Raw genomic sequence first — 18,378 nt, forward strand, 5'->3', positions numbered from 1 at the left:
TTCAGAAGACACTAATCACTGGTTTTAGTTACTGAGGCAATCTGCATGAGTATGTTTACTTTAGATATTGTTTCCATCATTATTCTCTTTTCCCCTGTTCTTACAGGTGCTTGTGAATGACTTTTTCTTGGTAGCATGTCTTGAAGACTTCATTGAGAATGCTCGTCTATTTATATTTGAGACTTTCTGTCGTATTCATCAATGTATCAGCATTAGGTAAGAAAACCATAAACACACGTAGTAATGAACTTTTTTTAAATTTAACCCATTAATTTATGTTTCAGGCAATTGAGGTCTGTTTGTGTTCCAATAAGAGTCCACCATTGTCAGAGAAAAGGAAAAGCATTATCTAAAATAAATACAAATGGAAAATTCACTTCTAGTTTGCAATAAGTTTTGCATTTATATTTAGATATTTATAATTCCCTGTTTTTACATGCATTTATCTTTTTTTGAAAAACTTTCCTATAAAGCTGGTCTCTGCCTAAAGGTAAATAATTTTTTTTGGCAGTATGGAAGCTTTCAGAGCCCATATTGAACTGGTAGGGCTGGCAGCTGGAACCAACTTTTACTCATTAGTGGAACAAATTTGATCTGAAAGTCACTGTATGAAAGTATGCATTCTTTGTATTTTTTTTTTTTGTATTTTTTTTTTTAAAGAAAGTTTTTAAAACTTAGCGGTCTAGCTACATGTGGAGTAGCCTTTTTGCTCAGTTTGTTGTGGGCGGGGGGGAAGAACCACTGAGCATGCCCTGTAGACATCTTCTGATTTGCCAGATCCTAATGAAGTTGTGCTGCTTGGCATCACCACAGAAGTCTTGGAGATATACACACACTATCTGGCCTGCTGCTGACTGTCTTCACTTCCCTGTCTACATACACACTGTGCCTAGCTTTTTATTAGTTCATCTAATGAAATCTTTGTTTTCGGCTTTTGGAGGTAGTAGTACCTCAACTATATTTCCCATACTCTGTTATAACCAAGGTAACTTCTTTCACAGCAAAACAGATCTGTTTATTCCAGCACAGTTCTGTTTTGAGTGGATTAATTTTTATGTAGTATATTACCAGGTAGATTGTAGCACTGAGCTGATGGAGTTTATTATAAACACGATCACTAAATCCTCTTGCCACCATCAGCAACATTCCATATCATATCAATTGTATAACCTCCCTTGAGGTCTCAAGTGATACTAGTATCTCTAGCACACAGTTCCTGGTTTGAATCTAATCTTAGCCCCTAGTTTACTCTCCAACTAATGTTGAGGCAGAAGGCTGGGGTTAGACATAGTTGTAACCAGGTCATGGCCAGTATGGTTAAGTTGTTGTGTAGTTGGAACCTAACCATGTACCCCATAACCATTTAAAAATCCTCTGTAGTTCAAGGCTTTTGAACAGTTTGTTTGTTTGGGGGGGAGGGGGAATAGTAGGGAAACTGATTTAAAAAAGAAACAAATGTTGAGCCCTGTTTGATGTTACCAGTAATCTCTGTCTTTTGAATATCATGTGGTTCCCAGCACCAGTGATGGAAATTGGAACTATATGTACTAGTGGACCAACATCCATAGACTGATGGTGTTTAGGATATACAGATTTTCATCAAAATGTATTCTAGCAAGTATTTTTTATGTAGCATATTTTCAGGATAAATTAGAAATCAGTTTATTGTTAGGGAAATGTTTGCCAGAAATTATTAATGTAGTGGTACAATGCTAGTGAAGCTGACTATTTTGAGATATATCATGTGTTTTTGAAATGTAAAAGCAGCTCTAAAATGAAACTTGGAAGAATTCTCAACTGCAGATAAAGACAGAATATGGAAGTGGTATTTAAGCGCTTATCTGAAAATATGCTTCTGCATCCCTTTGTGTCACTCTGTTAAAGAAACAGTTAAGATGTTTAACTTCAACAGAGATGGAATTGGCAAAAGACTCTTTTTAGTATGTTATGAAGTCAGCAAAAAGTTCATTTTCCTATTCTTGTAGTTATAGTAGATAACAGGACAAAAAGTAACTTTTATTCCAGCAATCTCTGCCTAAATGCTTTTCATCACCTATTTTTCATTATTCAGCATAATTTGTCTTCATAAACTGATTTTGAAAGTGTTTTTAAATGTCTGGAATTCATGTTTACCAGATAATTGCTGCCTTTAGTATTTATTTTATATGGATTCCTTATTAGTCAGATTGAATGAAGTCTTTAACAGATTGTGATGAAAGTTTAAAATTAAGAATGTGAAGATTAGTGGGGATACTGTTGTTTTCATTTGCCTATAAATTAGGCATAAGAATTTTAATCAGCCCTACTTAATGATGCATATATTAATTGCAAAGTTGTAATGCTATTAAACTGCACTAGATGCTATGTATCAAGTTAGGATTTTTATTTTGCTTCAGTATTTTCACATCAGTTATGGCTGATGTAGGAGTATAAAAGTTTTTAATGAATGCTTAAAATTCCTTCAAGTGAAAAAATAAATAAAATAATTTGTTGTAAAGTACTACACTCTTAAGGATTAGCTCCTGCTAAATATAGGATGGTTTATGGGGCTCTGCTAGTGGCTGCAAATTTTCAGTACTGTAAAAGTTGTACATTTGACAGATCTTAGCTTTGTATTTCTTAAAATCCTATTCCGGAATGTTGGTGTCAGTTGAGCTCTCTTGATGACTTTAGAGAGCCTACTTATATCTAAATGTTAATGATTATTAGTAGGATCAAGTTAGCTCAGAGTTCAAGGACTAAGCAAAGAGTCTCTTCTCATTAAAGATACTCTACAGGACATTTTATTTAGCATACTTCAAAGAATTTTAATATTTACGTTTATAAAAAGGATTTAACTATTGATCACTCGTGCAAAAGTAGCTGAAGGTTTCACTTGATGGATCAGTTATGTTTTATGATATGCTGGTCATATTTAATCTAGCATTTATGTTCTCTTGTATATTCACATTTTAAAGTGTTCGTTCTTCATATGCCGTTTTTTTATTTGGAGAAGCAAAAGAAATGTCTTCTATAAAGTGTAGTTCCACTCTAGTGCCATCCTGACCAAAATAGCCAGTGCATCAGTGAGTTAAGGAATCTTCCCTTTCTCCTTCTCAAACACAATAGTCCAACCAACGTTGAAGAAACCCACTCTGTTCATTCTAGTCCATTACCACCTGGTGTCAAACCTGAGCAAGCTTATGGAAAAGATAGCCAGTCTTAACTACAAGCTCAACTGATTGAAGATAAAAGTTTAGACCTGATACAATCTGAATTCTGGCCAAGACATGGAACTGAAACTGTTTTAGGGGCACTGATGGATGATCTCCTCTTGTCAGCAGATAGAGGGCAAACATCCATTCTCATCCTCCTGGACCTTCTGCAGCATTTGACACTAATCATGAGATGATGTCTCACCTGAGAGGTGGCAGGGATCCAGGGAAGTGTGCCAAAGTGTTTTAGTGCTGGAAGGCGTACCCAATGGCTAGTGACTGGAAATTGCACCTCTACCTCTGGACCTTTCAAGGGTCAATTCTCTCTCCAGTCTTTTTCAGTATCTACATGTAGCCACTAGATGAACTTGGCAGATGACATGGACTCAAGTGCCACAACATACAGATGAGACACAGCTCTACCTTTCCTTCTCCACATAAGACTGGACTTGGCAGAATTGGAATTTTTTTATAATTTAGATGGATAATATCGGTTTGTTTTTAAGCTTTTTTTCAATTTTTGTATATTCAGATTTTTTTTAGTTGCACAAAATTATGGGAGGGATCAGACCATAATTTATTTAATGATAGTAGACATTGAGATTCAAAAAGTTAAAGCTTTATAACAATAAAGCAATAAAGACATTGTCATCATCACATATCAAAATATACAAATATACAAAGTGTAAACATCCTTAAATCAAACTAGTAAGTTCTCAAGCAGCACTTTTCTTTCTTTGCCTGTCTAAATTTTAATTATTGATGGAAATATTTTTTCATCGGTTTTTGTATGGCAATGAAATTGAAGTTTACTGACCTGTATCGATACAAATCTAATCCTTCCAAGCCTGCGTTTGGCCGTGCCACTGGTACCAAGATGGATCAGTGCTTGGACAAGATCAGCTCATTGGTGAAGAACAGCTGGTTGAAGCTAATCTAGGCAAGACAGAGGTATGGTGGGCAGAGGAAAGCATTTGAAGAGTTTGCAGCCACAGTGCAGTCTCCTTTGGTTAAAAGTACACATACACAATTAGTCAGTTTGGTTTGTAATTCAGATGTACTCTTGGATTTCTTGCTAACACTAAGCTTTTACATGGCAGTATCCTCAGTTGACCTAGAGGCTCCTTCCCATCCTGGCAGACCTGTCTTCAGTCATTCATGCTTATGTTATCTCTTGGCTGGATTACCTGGTCACAAAGTCTTCAGCATTTAGGAAATTCTAGCTAGTACAGAATGCTGCAGTTTTTTCCTTAGCAACACAGGCTACTGCAAGGTTATTAGACATGTCCTCTTCTCTCTATGCCTGCTTCCCATAGACTTTAAAATCAAGTTCAAGGTCTTAAGAGCTGCTCATGGCTCAGGCCCAGGATATCCAGAAGATCACATAAACTCTGGGTTGAAAACCATGGTTGAAGATTTCTGTAGCACAATGGAGCTCTCCAGAAGGGTAAAGCTTGTCTTTGCAAGAGACAGAACTTCCTCGGGGCTGCTTTGAGACTGTAAAATGAACTCACCCGAAAACTGAGGACCATCACAAACCTCACCACTTTGCACTCCAACTGCAAGGCACATTTCTTTGACCATGTCTTCTCTAACAAATACACAGCGGTAGATGTATTTAAAAACAAACCTCCTAAATCCCTACCAAAACATGATGCTCCACTGCACATACTTCTCCCCCTCAAGAAGGGGCTGAGAGAACAAATGTGACATGTAGTCACGTTATTAATGCACTATTGGAAGGTGCTCAGATACTATAGTGATGAGCATTGTATAAAAACCTGTATTGAGTAGAATACTACCAAACTGAGCTTGTAGTTAACAGGCACGTGGTTGACTCTGCTTGATGTGAGTAGATGAGTCTTAAGTTCTTTATATTGGTTGTGATGTGTGTATGTGTATATATATGAGTGCGTGTGTTTATACTGGAAGACTAGCATTTTGCTGTCTTAAGGGTGAGAAACTTTCAGAATTTAACTAGAGAGGATCATTTTTGTTATGTTGTCCAGCAGCCTTTATTGGCTGGGGGAGATAGACTAATTGGGTCTACTCAGTTTTTTATTTTGGAGTCTGGACGTGGATTTCCTTGTCATGTGTTGACCCAGGCAGTCACCTCTTCACACACCTCACTGCTTTGTTCAGTAGGTAATCATTTGTTAGTCCTACTCCCATTTTGAAGCCCAAATCTCAACTCTGCGTACAGCATAACAAAACTGATTGTGGGCTTCTTACAGAAATATGTAAGTGTTTCATGTATGGCAGACTCCATAGTTCCGTGGATTGGTCAGCTAAGGGATTTTTTTTATTGAAAGGCTGACCATTTTATTTTGGAGTCCAAAGACAATGACTCCAAGTGAATCCCAGTGCTGTTCCTGGACCTGAGAACTACTTACCCACACCATATTGCTTGGTAGTATTGCTTAATTATACAGAGCAAATTTGAAAACAATTAGTGGGAAATCTGTTTTTCCATATGTTAGAGAAAAATAGATGTCTTACTTAAAAAATTAACTGTTATTTCCATCTGTTGGGCAGCTGACATTTCCAAAGGATGCAATTACTTTGTTAGTTGTAACTTAAATTTTACTTCCTAAATCATCCTGCAATCATGCCTAATGGTGAACAATGGATTAAATTAATTCAAAATGTGGGTGGGTTAGCTTAAAACGTATGTCTTTATTTAGTAGAGGAGCTGAATACTAGTGATTTAGTCCCCCGTGTTCTCTCCAGGCCCCACCCCCCACTATAAACTTCGTGCAAAAGAAACCTGTTTCAATTGATCTGTGTATTTTAAATATCTTGAATCCTTAATTCTATATCTGCAATTCTGTAAACTGTTTAAATAGGGGGAAAGCCTTCAGTGTAAAATGAACAAATGGAGTTGAGGTTGTAAGACACTTAAATTAGGCAAAATGATCTGAAGAGTTGCATCTTGAAGCTGTTTTAGTCAAAGTCAAAGTTTTTGTTTGAGACAAAAGAGACAGAGAATATGAATTTACATTTTCTAAGTATTAAGTTACTTACAATAATAAAACTTTTATTAGCACTTGCAACTGTGGGCACTTTTAAAAATGATAATCTAGAACCCACATTAGTTTCAGTTCTGCTCTTTATTAGAGCAGGGATGGCTTATAATTGTGAATTAATTCAGTTGATCATATCAAGAAAAATACCCCCTTTGAATCTCTGGGCACTTTTATTGAGCAAGGTGTATTATTGTCAGTAGTTTAGTTTCATTTCATCTTTATTCTCTGTAGTTACCCTTGAATTATTGGCTCTAGCCACACGTTCAGGAAAGCCATAAAACTGACCTCTTTTGCTAATCTTAATTTTCAAGTTTACCTTTAAAAATATGCTTAGTCTTTCACAATGATCATTCCTTTTACAACCAGCATTTGCAGCTGGTGCTGAGGTGTGCCCAATGGGCAGGAATTCTGTGCTTTTGGCTTGAGAAATTATTAAATAAAAAATCAGTTTGAATACATTGTTTTGTTAGCAAATCTTCTTGTTTGCTTAAATTGTATGTGTGTTTTAAGAACACTGAATTGAACTTACTATGGTTTCTTGATGTTTATTTAGGAGCAGCTTGCAAATTGTTTTCTCTTAGAGGCTGCTGAGCCAGATGCCTGGAAAGTTGTAAACTAGAACACTGACTACAAATTTACATCACATTTGAAAATACTCAATGTAAAATGACTGTGGACAAGGTTAGAAGTGCAGTGTGATATAAAGCTTAAAAAAGACGTGGACTAATTAAGTATCAGAGTGATAGCCATGTTATTCTGGATCTGTAAAAGCAGCAGTCCTGTGGCACCTTATAGACTAACAGACTTAGTGGAGCTTAAGCTTTCGTGGCTGACGAAGTGGGTATTCACCCATGAAAGCTTATGCTCCAATACGTCTGTTAGTCTATAAGGTGCCACAGGACTCTTTGCCACTTGGACTAATTAGATGTTTTTTGCAGCCATTCTGCAGTCAAATGTGTTTTCTATTATCATAATGCAGTTAATGGAAAATCAAATATAAATGTTGATTTGTAATCATATACATTTCACTTTTGAAATGAAACTTTTTCTGCATGTTCCTCATTAAAGCACACTTTGAAACTAGTGTTTTAAAGAAAACTTAATTTTTTTGCATTTAGCAACAGGCTTCAAAAGAACATATCATTTTGAGCTTTAATTTTTAAATGTGACCTGCAAATATATTTCAACAACAAAAAGACAACATCAGATATATTTTGTAAATGTCTCAAATAAGTAGTGTAAGAACAACATTGAGCATGTAAGTAAAAAAAAATCTTGTTTTGGGCCTTTAGCAGTAGGCCTACTGTAGATAGACAACACCTGCTCTGAGTAAAGCCAGCTACAGACAGAATGTATCATAAATCAGGAAACTCCATTGAAAAGCCTGGACCTTACCTGAGGAATGTAAATATTAAGATGTCATTAAGATACTGGAAAATCTCTCAGAGCTTGTCTTAAAATATTTTTTTACTCTTTGGCATGTAGTGTTTGAAAATATACACTATTATGTGCCTTAAACCTCTTCCTTTGACTATTGTTGACACCAGCACTTAGAGCAGGGTAGAGCTGGATATTAACAAATTCAAAAAGGTTTTTGTTTGTGTTTTTGTAAAATCCACCTATCACATGAATTGCAAAATGCAAATTATAGCTTAAGTACTATGCATATGAGACCTATAGAAAAAACTAAGATAGCTAGCACACATGTTAAGAGCACTGCTCTGTTAAAAGAACAGGTTTCAGAGTAACAGCCGTGTTAGTCTGTATTCGCAAAAAGAAAGGGAGTACTTGTGGCACCTTAGAGACTAACCAATTTATTTGAGCATAAGCTTTCGTGATCTACAGCTCACTTCATCGATGAAGTGAGCTGTAGCTCACGAAAGCTTATGCTCAAATAAATTGGTTAGTCTCTAAGGTGCCACAAGTACTCCTTTTCTTTTTGTTAAAAGAACAGTGTCAAATTGTAGTAGATAAGGTCTGAAGTGTGTTTTTGTTTTTTATTTTTAAGCACAAATATCCTGATTTCACTGAAGTGTGGTTGTTTGCTTGCTGTATTAGTACAGTGACTGAGATTCCAAAGAAATAGTCATTCCAAGACTGGAAGAGACCTTATAAGAAAACTTGTATTACAATAAGTACACACAGTTTGCTTGCCATATAGATCTTAATTCAGGAAAAGACTTCAGCTTGTGCTTAAAGTTAAGTGCTTTCCTGAATCAGGGCCTTATACAGTACAATCTTTTTAATTCTGTTTGCTATTAGATCTTTGCTAAAAGGTGGTGAGAGTGGTGTTGCCACTTTTAATAATATTTTCAGTCTGCAGAATATGAGCTATAGTGAGGTTTTGTTGCTAAATGTCACTAACTTTTAAACTATGCTACAGTACATATATCCAAGTACTTACAAAAATAAAGTTCTTTGTGGTGCATTATCCTTGACATTTTATTTTAGTTATTTGCTAACTTGAAGTATTTGCAAAAAGAAGAGGAGGACTTGTGGCACCTTAGAGACTAACCAATTTATTTGATCATAAGCTTTCGTGAGCTACAGCTCACTTCATCGGATGCATTCAGTGGAAAATACAGTGGGAAAATTTCCTTACCTGATCACTCTCATTACAGCGTGTATGGTAACACCCATTGTTTCATGTTCTCTGTGTATATAAATCTCCCCACTGTATTTTCCACCTAATGCATCCAATGAAGTGAGCTGTAGCTCACGAAAGCTTATGTTCAGATAAATTTGTTAGTCTCTAAGGTGCCACAAGTCCTCCTTTTCTTTTTGTGGATACAGACTAACACGGCTGCTACTCTGAAATTTGAAATATTTGGTAATCTGCATTGCAGATACCTAGTCAGTGTGAATTGATGATCTGTTCCACAGCAGAAGCTTTTTTTAAATAAAAATGAATTATATTACTGTGGCCCAAAGTAAGTTACTTAATACACTGCATATTTTACCCTCTTAAGTTTTCTAAAAACTGCATGTCAAAAGTGAATGCCATCATCATGTTTGTCTTTTTCTTTTGTGCTTAAGTTAATATGTTTAGTGTGAGTTCTATTAACTGGCTTCGATAGAAAGTTACTGACTACTCTTTTGGCAATTAAAAGATGAATTGCTTGCAACAGGAAGTGGTAAAACAATGAGGGGGGGGGGGCCTGTTCTATAACTTTGTTACCCATTTGCTTTTGGGTCAGAAATGTCAGGTAAAAGCATCAGACATTAGCCAAGTCTGGAAACTGATAGAAGCATGAGATTTATAAGCCTCCAAAATGAGCCAAGCTCCAGCAGGAAATGCAGGGAGTTTATTGGAAAGCCACAGGAAACACCAGCTGGAGGAATTATGGCTGGTCAAAACAGTGCCTGTTCCACTAAATAAAATGACACACATCCCCACTTGCGTTTTTCCTTGAAGAATGAGAAATTGCAAGAAATCTGGGGATTGCTCAAATAAATTGGTTAGTCTCTATGGTGCCACAAGTACTCCTTTTCTTTTTGGGATAAAGTGTATCATCCTCAAGAGGGTGATGAAATTGTCACGAATCTTCTATATTAGAAATCCTCTGAAGTTCAGGAACAAGTGTCATGACACAGCACATCAAAGTGAACTGCCAGCTGTGTGGTGCTTTACTGCTAATTGAGTTAATGTGAAACACTTCCCTGAACCAATTATCTAAACTGTATTTAAATCCAGCCAGCCTTCAAGAAAAGGAAAAGCAGCTCAGATGGTCTCTTTATAGTGTTAGTTGCCGTTTTATGTTGTGGTGAGATTACTTAGGCGCCTAATCTTATTTAATACCTTTGGTTTCTGGAATATATAGTCATGATATAATAAAATTTTGTAACTGTTCATCAACATTGAACCTTTTCCATTTATGAAATGACATTTGGATGACTAAGCATGTGGAATGTAAAATCAGATTTTAAATAATATATTAAATTATTTATTACAGCATGTATCATTCTTGGCTTTTTAAGTGTCAAACAAACTTAGGGGCTTTCATCTTACAGTGAGTGTGTTTGGCAGTAATTGTAGCATGTCAGTAAGTGTTGGGTTGGTTGTATGGGGTAGTCTACTATAAATTTTTTTCCTGTGTATTTATTTCCATTCCTACAACTGAGTACGACTGACTGTGTCCTGAATGGTATGAGTGATGGAACCATAAAGCAAGGGAGTCTTAGCCCTGCATGTGTCTTAATCAGTTAAAAATCATTATTTTATTTCATGAAGGAGGGTTTGTGGTAGGTATATCTGTATTTTTGTTGAACGTACTGTTTAGATTATTTTTGGATTGCACACACACTGTCATATGCAATATTTGATTGCTGTCAACCAGAAACCTCACAAGCCAATCAAGATTTTCAAATTGTTCAGGTTCACGCTCTTGGCTACTGTATGCTGATTGGCTCCTGAAGAAGAGGCCCTCTTCATTAAGAATGTGGCTATAGTTTAGTGGTTAGTTTTGCATACTATGAGCCATCTTCTCAGCTATTTTGGAGCAATTTTATGTCATTCTATGGGATAGAGTTGCCGCAAAACTGATTTACCTGGTAGCAAGTTGCTTATATGCCATAGACCTGCTGTAGCTGCTACACTGCTCCTTCCCCTGCGACTGGCATAACAATGTGGCCAGAGCATCTATAGTCTATAGCAATCCCCAGCTCCTAAGAAGGCTCTTTGGGGCCATAGGCAGCTGGTGCAAATTCAGCCTTTGATCTGCTCTAACTTTTGTGCCATTGAGAGGGAGATGCGTGGCTAAAAGTTTAAAGCAAACAAAAAAACTGTTCTAGCATTTCTTATTTCTACACAATAATATATTCCACACTATTTCAGAAATTGGATCCAGTAGGTGTCCACATAAAAGTACAAATAAATCTTAGATAATTTTCAGTTTCATGCCAGTATGCTGAAAATTAATTATCTAGAGACAAACATGTAAAATAGTATAGTTTAATTCATAGGACCGTGCTTGCATCTTGCTTGCATCTGATTGAGTATACTCCTGCTTAGACTTCGTGTAATTGCTTGTGCATACTATAGAAAGTTATGACTATACTCTTATGACAAAACCTGTGGTATATGAAATTATTTCAAAGTCAAATGAAAACATGATTCCCAAACACACAAAACTTAGCACATGATAAATGTTTTTGCTAATTTGCATCTTCTTGTTGTTACTGAAATTGTCAGCTTACCTGATCACTGTTAAGTGACCCCTGGTGCTTGACATGACAAGTATTACACTAACACGAGAGGTGATGATTATTTCTGTCTTTTGAGAGCAGTCTGTTTTTTCCTTTCGTCAGTATGCTGGCAGATAAACTAAATATGACCCCTGAAGAAGCTGAACGATGGATTGTCAATCTAATTCGAAATGCAAGACTTGATGCCAAGTTAGATTCAAAATTGGTAAGTTTTGTACTTCATTGTGTAGAAGAGTCCAGCTTGATTTGTTTTATCATAATTTTCTTTCATACTAGTTGCTAACAGTGTTTGTAATACTAATATATCTTTACATATTTTTTATTCTATTGATTCTGAAGTATGGTGTTCTTCCTTTACCAATTTTGGCACTGCACAGACAGTTGTTGTTGTAACAGGTATAGAGGTCATTAATACTAGTTCTGAGAGCAGGAGTTAAGCCTGTTTGTCATGGTATGCTTAAAGTTACATTGTCTCAGTTGTAAATCATACTTTTTTGTAATCTTGGATATGCTCACAGTGGCTTGTAATATTTTTTAATCCTTTATAGTTAACTGGACTATGAGTGAAAATTTAAAATACACCTCTACCCCCATATAACGTGATCCGATATAACACGAATTCGGATATAATGCAGTACAGCATTTCTCCTCCCCCCCTCCGTCCCGTCCCCCCGAGGCTTGCTGCGCCAAACAGCTGATTTGCAGCAAGCCTTGGAGGGAGGTAGGGAGAAGCGGGGAGGAGGCGGAGTGGAGGTGAGCTGGGGCGGGGAGCTGCTGGTGGGTGCCCTGCACCCACCAATTTTTCTCCATGGGTGCTCTGAGCATGTGTTAAGGGGGCTGGGCCAGGTTCAAGGGGTTGGATAAGAGGTAGAGGGTCTCGGGACAGGGAGCAGGGGGGTTGGATGGGTCGGGAGTTCTGAGGGGTCAGTCAGGGGGCGGGAAGTAGGTGGGGGTCGGATGGGGGCGGGGCCAGGCTGTTTGGGGAGGCACAGCCTTCCCTGCCCGGCCCTCCATAGCAAGTTCGATATAATGCGGTGAGATTTTTTTGGCTCCCGAGGACCACATTATATCGGGTAGAGGTGTAGTTCGTCAAGTAAAGTACGGTCCTGCACTTAATGGCATTTCTCTGTTTGTCTGTTGTAATGTGATAATTTGTGTAAAACACATCTGATCAGTTCCAGAATTTGATATCAATGGGTTTCCATCCCTTTTTGATTTTTTTGGTAAAAACAGAAAAAGCTGATTTCCGCTAAACTCAGGCTAATTGGCTGACTTGCCTTTGATGTCACAATCCCACTAAGAAGCTTCTGAATGCTGAGTGACTTTGAAAATCTGGCCCTTATTTGAGTGCCTAAATGGGAGCTGAGGTCTTTTGCTAATCTGGTGACAATTATTGTGGATGCTGAGGATTTGAAAAGCTGGCCCAGAGATTTTTGGCCTACCTCCTTATTCACTTCTATTGTGGCGACTCCTTGCAAACCCTGCTCTCCACGGGAGGGGCGCTGTCTCCATTTCTCCCTCCCCCACATACATCTACCCTCATGCCAGCAGCTCTGAAACAGAGGGGGATGGGTGAGAGTGGGACAAAAGGGCTTGTGTGTAGAATAGAATGGTGTAAGTAGTACCTGATGTGTGCAATGAACTTGGCCTACATAAGCAGTGGATTGTACAGCTCTCTAGTATACGTATACAAGAACAAAAAATGATTTACACAATTGAATGAAGACGACTTTGGATCTTAGAAATACTCTCCACTTGAATATGTGTGTGTTAAGGGCAGAGTTAGTTGTTTACAACCTTAATTTTGGCATTTCTTATCACTTTTGAGTGGTTAAATGTTTTTGCATATTTGGTAAATTAAAGTATGATCCCTCATGAGTGTTTTCTATTTAATTTCTAGGGCCACGTAGTTATGGGTAACAATGCAGTCTCACCCTACCAACAAGTGATAGAAAAGACCAAAAGCCTGTCTTTCCGGAGTCAGATGCTGGCTATGAACACTGAGAAAAAATTGAACCAGAGCAGTAGGGCTGAGGTAAGTACCAGTTACACGAGTCTGTATTTCCATATCCTCTTCTAACTTGGAGAGAAAACTACAGACTTTTGTTATTGTCACTAAACATACACTGTATATTCTTTGCTTCTCACTCCCTCAGTGACATTTTTAACTGCTGTGTGGCACTGGAATTAAATTGAAAAGGATTTATTTTGTTGCCATGAGTTTACAAGTGGGCAATAGTTCCTGCTTTCTTTCATCTCTTATATTCCTACTTTATTCTTCTAGCTCTTCCTTTCACCCCTCACATAGTTCCATATCCCTCTTTCCATTCTCTGTTTTGGTTCTCATCCTCCTTTAACAATGCCCTCTTGTACTTTATAGGGGTATAGGCAATTCATTAAACTGATTCCTGATGTGGCATTACAGAAGCATCTATCTAACATGAAAAGGGATGGATATATGCTAACCTAAATATATTTATACACTGAGTTAGCAAGGTCATCCTGGTTGTGAGATATTATTTGCTACCATAGTGGAGATGCCAGTTCTTTAGTAAGTCATGCCTTTGCAGTCATGTCACTCAGAGGATGTCTACACTGCAGTTAAAAATCCACAGCTAGCCCGTGCTAGCTGGTCAGGCTAGGGGTCTGTTTATTTGCGGTATAGAAGTCCAGACTCGGGTTGGAGCCTGTGCTCTAGGACCTTGCAAGATGGGAGGGTCAAGTCAGCTGTCGCGGGCCAGCCACGGGTGTCAGACTGCAGTGTGTAGACATACCCTAAGTTGATATAGTTAGAATACAAACCTCCCTTAATCTATGGGCAGCCATGCACCTGAAGAAAAAATGAGACTGACGTTAAAACGTGGAAATTGAATGGTTGTGTAAAATTCTAAGACTGTCTGAATCAGTTTGTTTAAGGACTAGAGGCTGTATTGATGAGCTTAACTACATGGTTTTCGGTATAACCAGAGTGAAAATAAATGATTAGTTTAAAAGGAAGGAAACGTCTCCTGCCCCAACATAATACATATACGTAGAGAGAGAGAGACTCTCTTGGCCTCCCAAGCATAGGCCTCGACTCCATGGGTGCTCCAGCCCACAGAAAAAAGTTAGCACCCACCAGCTTTCTTCCCATCTTCCTCCCGCCCACTGTTCCCCGGCATATAAGAGGCGCTAGGGAGGAGCGGGGACAGGGCACGCTTGGGGGACGAGTGGGGTTGAGCACCGCCGGGGAAAAGAGGAAGCCAGTGTCTAAGCTCTTACATTGAAGGAAGAGAGAAAAGCAGAAGACTCAATGAAGTCCACCAGGGATCGTGCTATATTGATTTAATTTACCTGAGACATTCTTACATGATATGGTTATGTTCTGGGGAAAACCCATAGATAAAACAGATTTTTTGAAAATTTCTACTAAAGTTTAAAAAAAATACAAAATAAAATTTTAATTGGCATTTATCACTAAGGCTGAAGGGACCATTCTGACAAACTAAGGTAGATAAGTTTTTAACACAGTAGAAAATCATGTAAAGGTCAAGTAACAAAATTTGGAAATAGTGTTACTTTGAGACACTTCAGGACTGTTCAAAAATACTTTGTTTCCTGCCTTTCTGAACCGAGGGAAAATCTTTGTGGCAATGTAGCTTTGTTAATAGAACAAGAATGTCACAACAAGTTTACTTTAACTTTAAAAATATGGTATGTGGGAATGAATCACTATTAAACACTCTGATGCTGATAAATGTTTAAGCAGTTCATTTATCCATGTATTATGACCTGATTGATTATTAAACTGATTCCTGTTGGGTGGTATTTGCAGAAGCAGCCATCTAACTTTACGAATAGGTTATTTTAAAAAGTTATTACAAATAATAATGTGGTATATGCTGTTAACATTTCAGTGGCTAACATAAACAAATGGCTTTCTTTTTTCCTGCTGATCCTTATTTTTTTGTTTTATATATTTTTAGGCACCTAACTGGGCTACTCAAGACTCCGGCTTCTACTGAAACAGTTCTGAGGGGGAGAAATATCAAATTTTCATTTGAGAGGAGAAGATAAATATATTGTGTACCTTTTCTCAAAGAGCTAATTCTGGGAATTTGTAATACATGATGAGTTGAATAAAATTGGGTACTTTTAACTGTGTAGCTTTATAATTTGAGTAGTTACACATTTAAAAAATTTGCTACAATATAGTTCAATTCTCCATATTTTTAAATTAAAATTTAAATGTTGACTGCATTTTTACAATAGGCCACAAGTTCCACTTGGTCCAAGATCAAGTCTGTTTTTGCATCCATCTCTGCTTGGAAACATGGGAATTCTATTTCTAGCTATTTATTTCTTTGTATATTGCCAACAGCCACATCATCAGATAAAGTTGTGGATTATGGGTCCAAGACAAGAGAATGTTAGAAGCACGTTCCTGAATGGTACAAACTGTTGGACAACCTTAGAGTACATTGCCTATATTCCATACCTGACATGACGCTTTTAGGCAGAATGTTGACTGAGGGTTCATATTATATAGGAAGATACAGTGAAATTTCTGGGGGATCATGGAACTGGATTTGAGTTAAACTCTAATACTTCTAGGAGTAATTTAAAGATAAATTATCAGTTCTCTGCCTTCTAGAATAAAAGCAGCATTGTTATGCTATGATTCTACTTACCTGAAAAGAGGAGGGAAGACCTCTGTCACACTTCCCAATGTAAACATAAGCTCTACCCACTCTGCTCTGTCATCTTACTTCCTGCACATGTAATGTGCTGAATCCTGTTAATTTGCTCTAGCTTCTAATATGAAGCAAGAACAGAATCTTTCAGTTCTGAAGGGGGAGAGTAAGCACCACTTGAAGCAAATAACATGTTTTCTGTCTCGTCACCTATTGTCCCTCTTCACAGCAATACCAGTTTGCCCCTTGGTGTGTGTGACGGGCAGGGAGCTATTATCTTTTGGAATGCTTTTATGGCTGCCTCAACCTGGAGTCGTCGTCTGTTTTCTTGTGCTCTACCCTTCTTCCCTGGGTTGGATATGGTTTTCATGCTTGCAACTTTCCATATGCATGGCTTGACTATCTAGATTTCTTTATACTCTAGTGAGTAGTATTAGTCTTACATAACGTAAATGCAAAATGGGCTAAGTTCGAGCTGTGGAAATAATTGATTCCCCCCCACCCCCATTGGCCATTCTAAAAAATGGGAAAAAAGTGTTTTGGGTCAAATTGAAATTTTTTTTAAATTTTTGGTGAATTAAAAAAGAAATTATTTCAGATTGAACAGATATTTCAAAACAAAACATTTCATTTTGATTTCAAGCATTTTTTCAAATATTTTTGAATTGTTAAAACTGAAGGCAATTCCTAAAACAATTTGTTTTGAACTAAAAAAGTTTATTTCAAATATGCCAAAGCATTTGGATGTTTTCTGAAAAGTTCTAGCTTTTTGGCCAAAACAATTTGGCAAAACTTAGAATCACAGAACATTTTGGTATTGCCAAATATGCTTTTACGCTCTACCTCAATTTCTAAAAATTTTTCATGTGTCCCTAATCTCATCCATGTTTTTGAATTAATTTATCTCTTGGAATTGTGTCTATGTAGGTCATGATCAAGAGCTTCAAATATCAAAATCATAAATTCGCTCGGAGAGTAGCTAGTGAGCAAAGCAAAGTGATATACTCGTTAGTTAGGCTACAGTTTATTCATGGGTATTTTTATTAAAAGTCATGGATAGGTCATGGGCAATAAACAAAAATTCATGGCTTGTGACCTGTCCATGACTTATACTATAAATACCCCTGACTAAATCTTGGGTGCTTGCGGGGCAAGGGTAGCCACCCGGGGCCCTACCAGTGCCTCTCAGGCAGCTGTGGGATCAGCTGCACCAGAGGTCCCAGAAAGTCACGGAATCAGTGACCTCTGTGAAAGACGTGCAGCCATCTCATTAGCCTGTGCTTGCTGCATGGACCCTCTACTTCAGTGGTGGGCAACCTACAGTCACAGGCCGAATGCGGTCCATCAGAGTAATCTGATAGCGGGCTGCGAGACATTTTGCTGATGTTGACCGTCTGCAGGCACAGCCCTCCGTAGCTCCCAGTGGCCGCGGTTTGCCGTTCCTGGCCAATGGAAGCAGAGGGCCACTGGGACATGCTGGCTGCTGCTTCCCGCAGCTCCCATTGGCTGAGAACAGTGAACCCGCGGCCACTGGGAGCTGCGGGGGGCCGTGCCTGTGGATGGTCAATGTCAGCAAAATGTCTCAGCCCGCAATCAGATTACCGTGATCAGCCGCATGCGGGCCGCAGGCTTGCCCACTGCTGATCTACTTAGTTCCTGCTCTTCACCCAGTTGCCAGTCTCACCTCCTGCTTGTGTAATGAGGCTGCTCTTTTCTTCTGATCCCTGTCCTGCTAGTCATATGTACACCTGCCTAAAATGGACCTTTTCAGGAGTCGCATCTTCTTCCCTAATCCATTGCAGCCATATTCTACCTGTAAGCTTAGTGGAAATTTCGGATGGCTGAAGAGTAAACAGTTTAACATCCTGTCTTCGTTAGGAATCAGATATTGATGGTTGAAACCAGTGTTTGTGTGCATAATTTCTGTCCTTTATTTTTTAATGAGGTGTAAACATTTCTTTCTCTGGGGCCTATTCCTGATTTTTGCTTCAGTCATGGACACAGGTTTGTCCCTTTTCTGATGCTGCCAGAAGAAGTGGAAGACATGGAGATCTCTGCAAACTTAACTGAAATGTGCTAAATGTAATCCAGGCAAATAGTGTGGTTCTGTCGCCTTCTGGTGACTAGATCACATACAGAAGCTTGTCTGCTGCGACTGTTGAGCTTTAGCTCAGGCAGCAGAATTTCCTGTTTTTCAATCCAGATGTCATGCATCGGTTCAATCCCTGCTGCCACTACCTGATCCAGGAATGATTGTTACAGGTGGGACCTGTATGCCCT

At 38.2% G+C, this 18,378-nt stretch overlaps 1 protein-coding gene across 1 annotated transcript in view; it reads left to right on the forward strand.

Moving 5' to 3' along the window:
- The window catches only part of EIF3E (eukaryotic translation initiation factor 3 subunit E), a 56,390-nt gene extending 40,827 nt beyond the window's left edge, over nt 1-15,563 (forward strand). Inside the window, exons 10-13 of the mRNA XM_077809880.1 lie at nt 107-216; nt 11,528-11,630; nt 13,326-13,460; nt 15,391-15,563. Of these exons, the coding sequence (XP_077666006.1) occupies nt 107-216; nt 11,528-11,630; nt 13,326-13,460; nt 15,391-15,429 (387 nt within the window). The 3' untranslated portion in view covers nt 15,430-15,563. The remainder of the gene's footprint in view (nt 1-106; nt 217-11,527; nt 11,631-13,325; nt 13,461-15,390) is intronic.
- Nucleotides 15,564-18,378: the final 2,815 nt, after the last annotated feature.

The sequence above is a fragment of the Eretmochelys imbricata genome, chromosome 2 (genome assembly GCF_965152235.1).
Source record: "Eretmochelys imbricata isolate rEreImb1 chromosome 2, rEreImb1.hap1, whole genome shotgun sequence".
In the NCBI taxonomy this organism is placed as follows: Eukaryota; Metazoa; Chordata; order Testudines; family Cheloniidae; genus Eretmochelys; species Eretmochelys imbricata.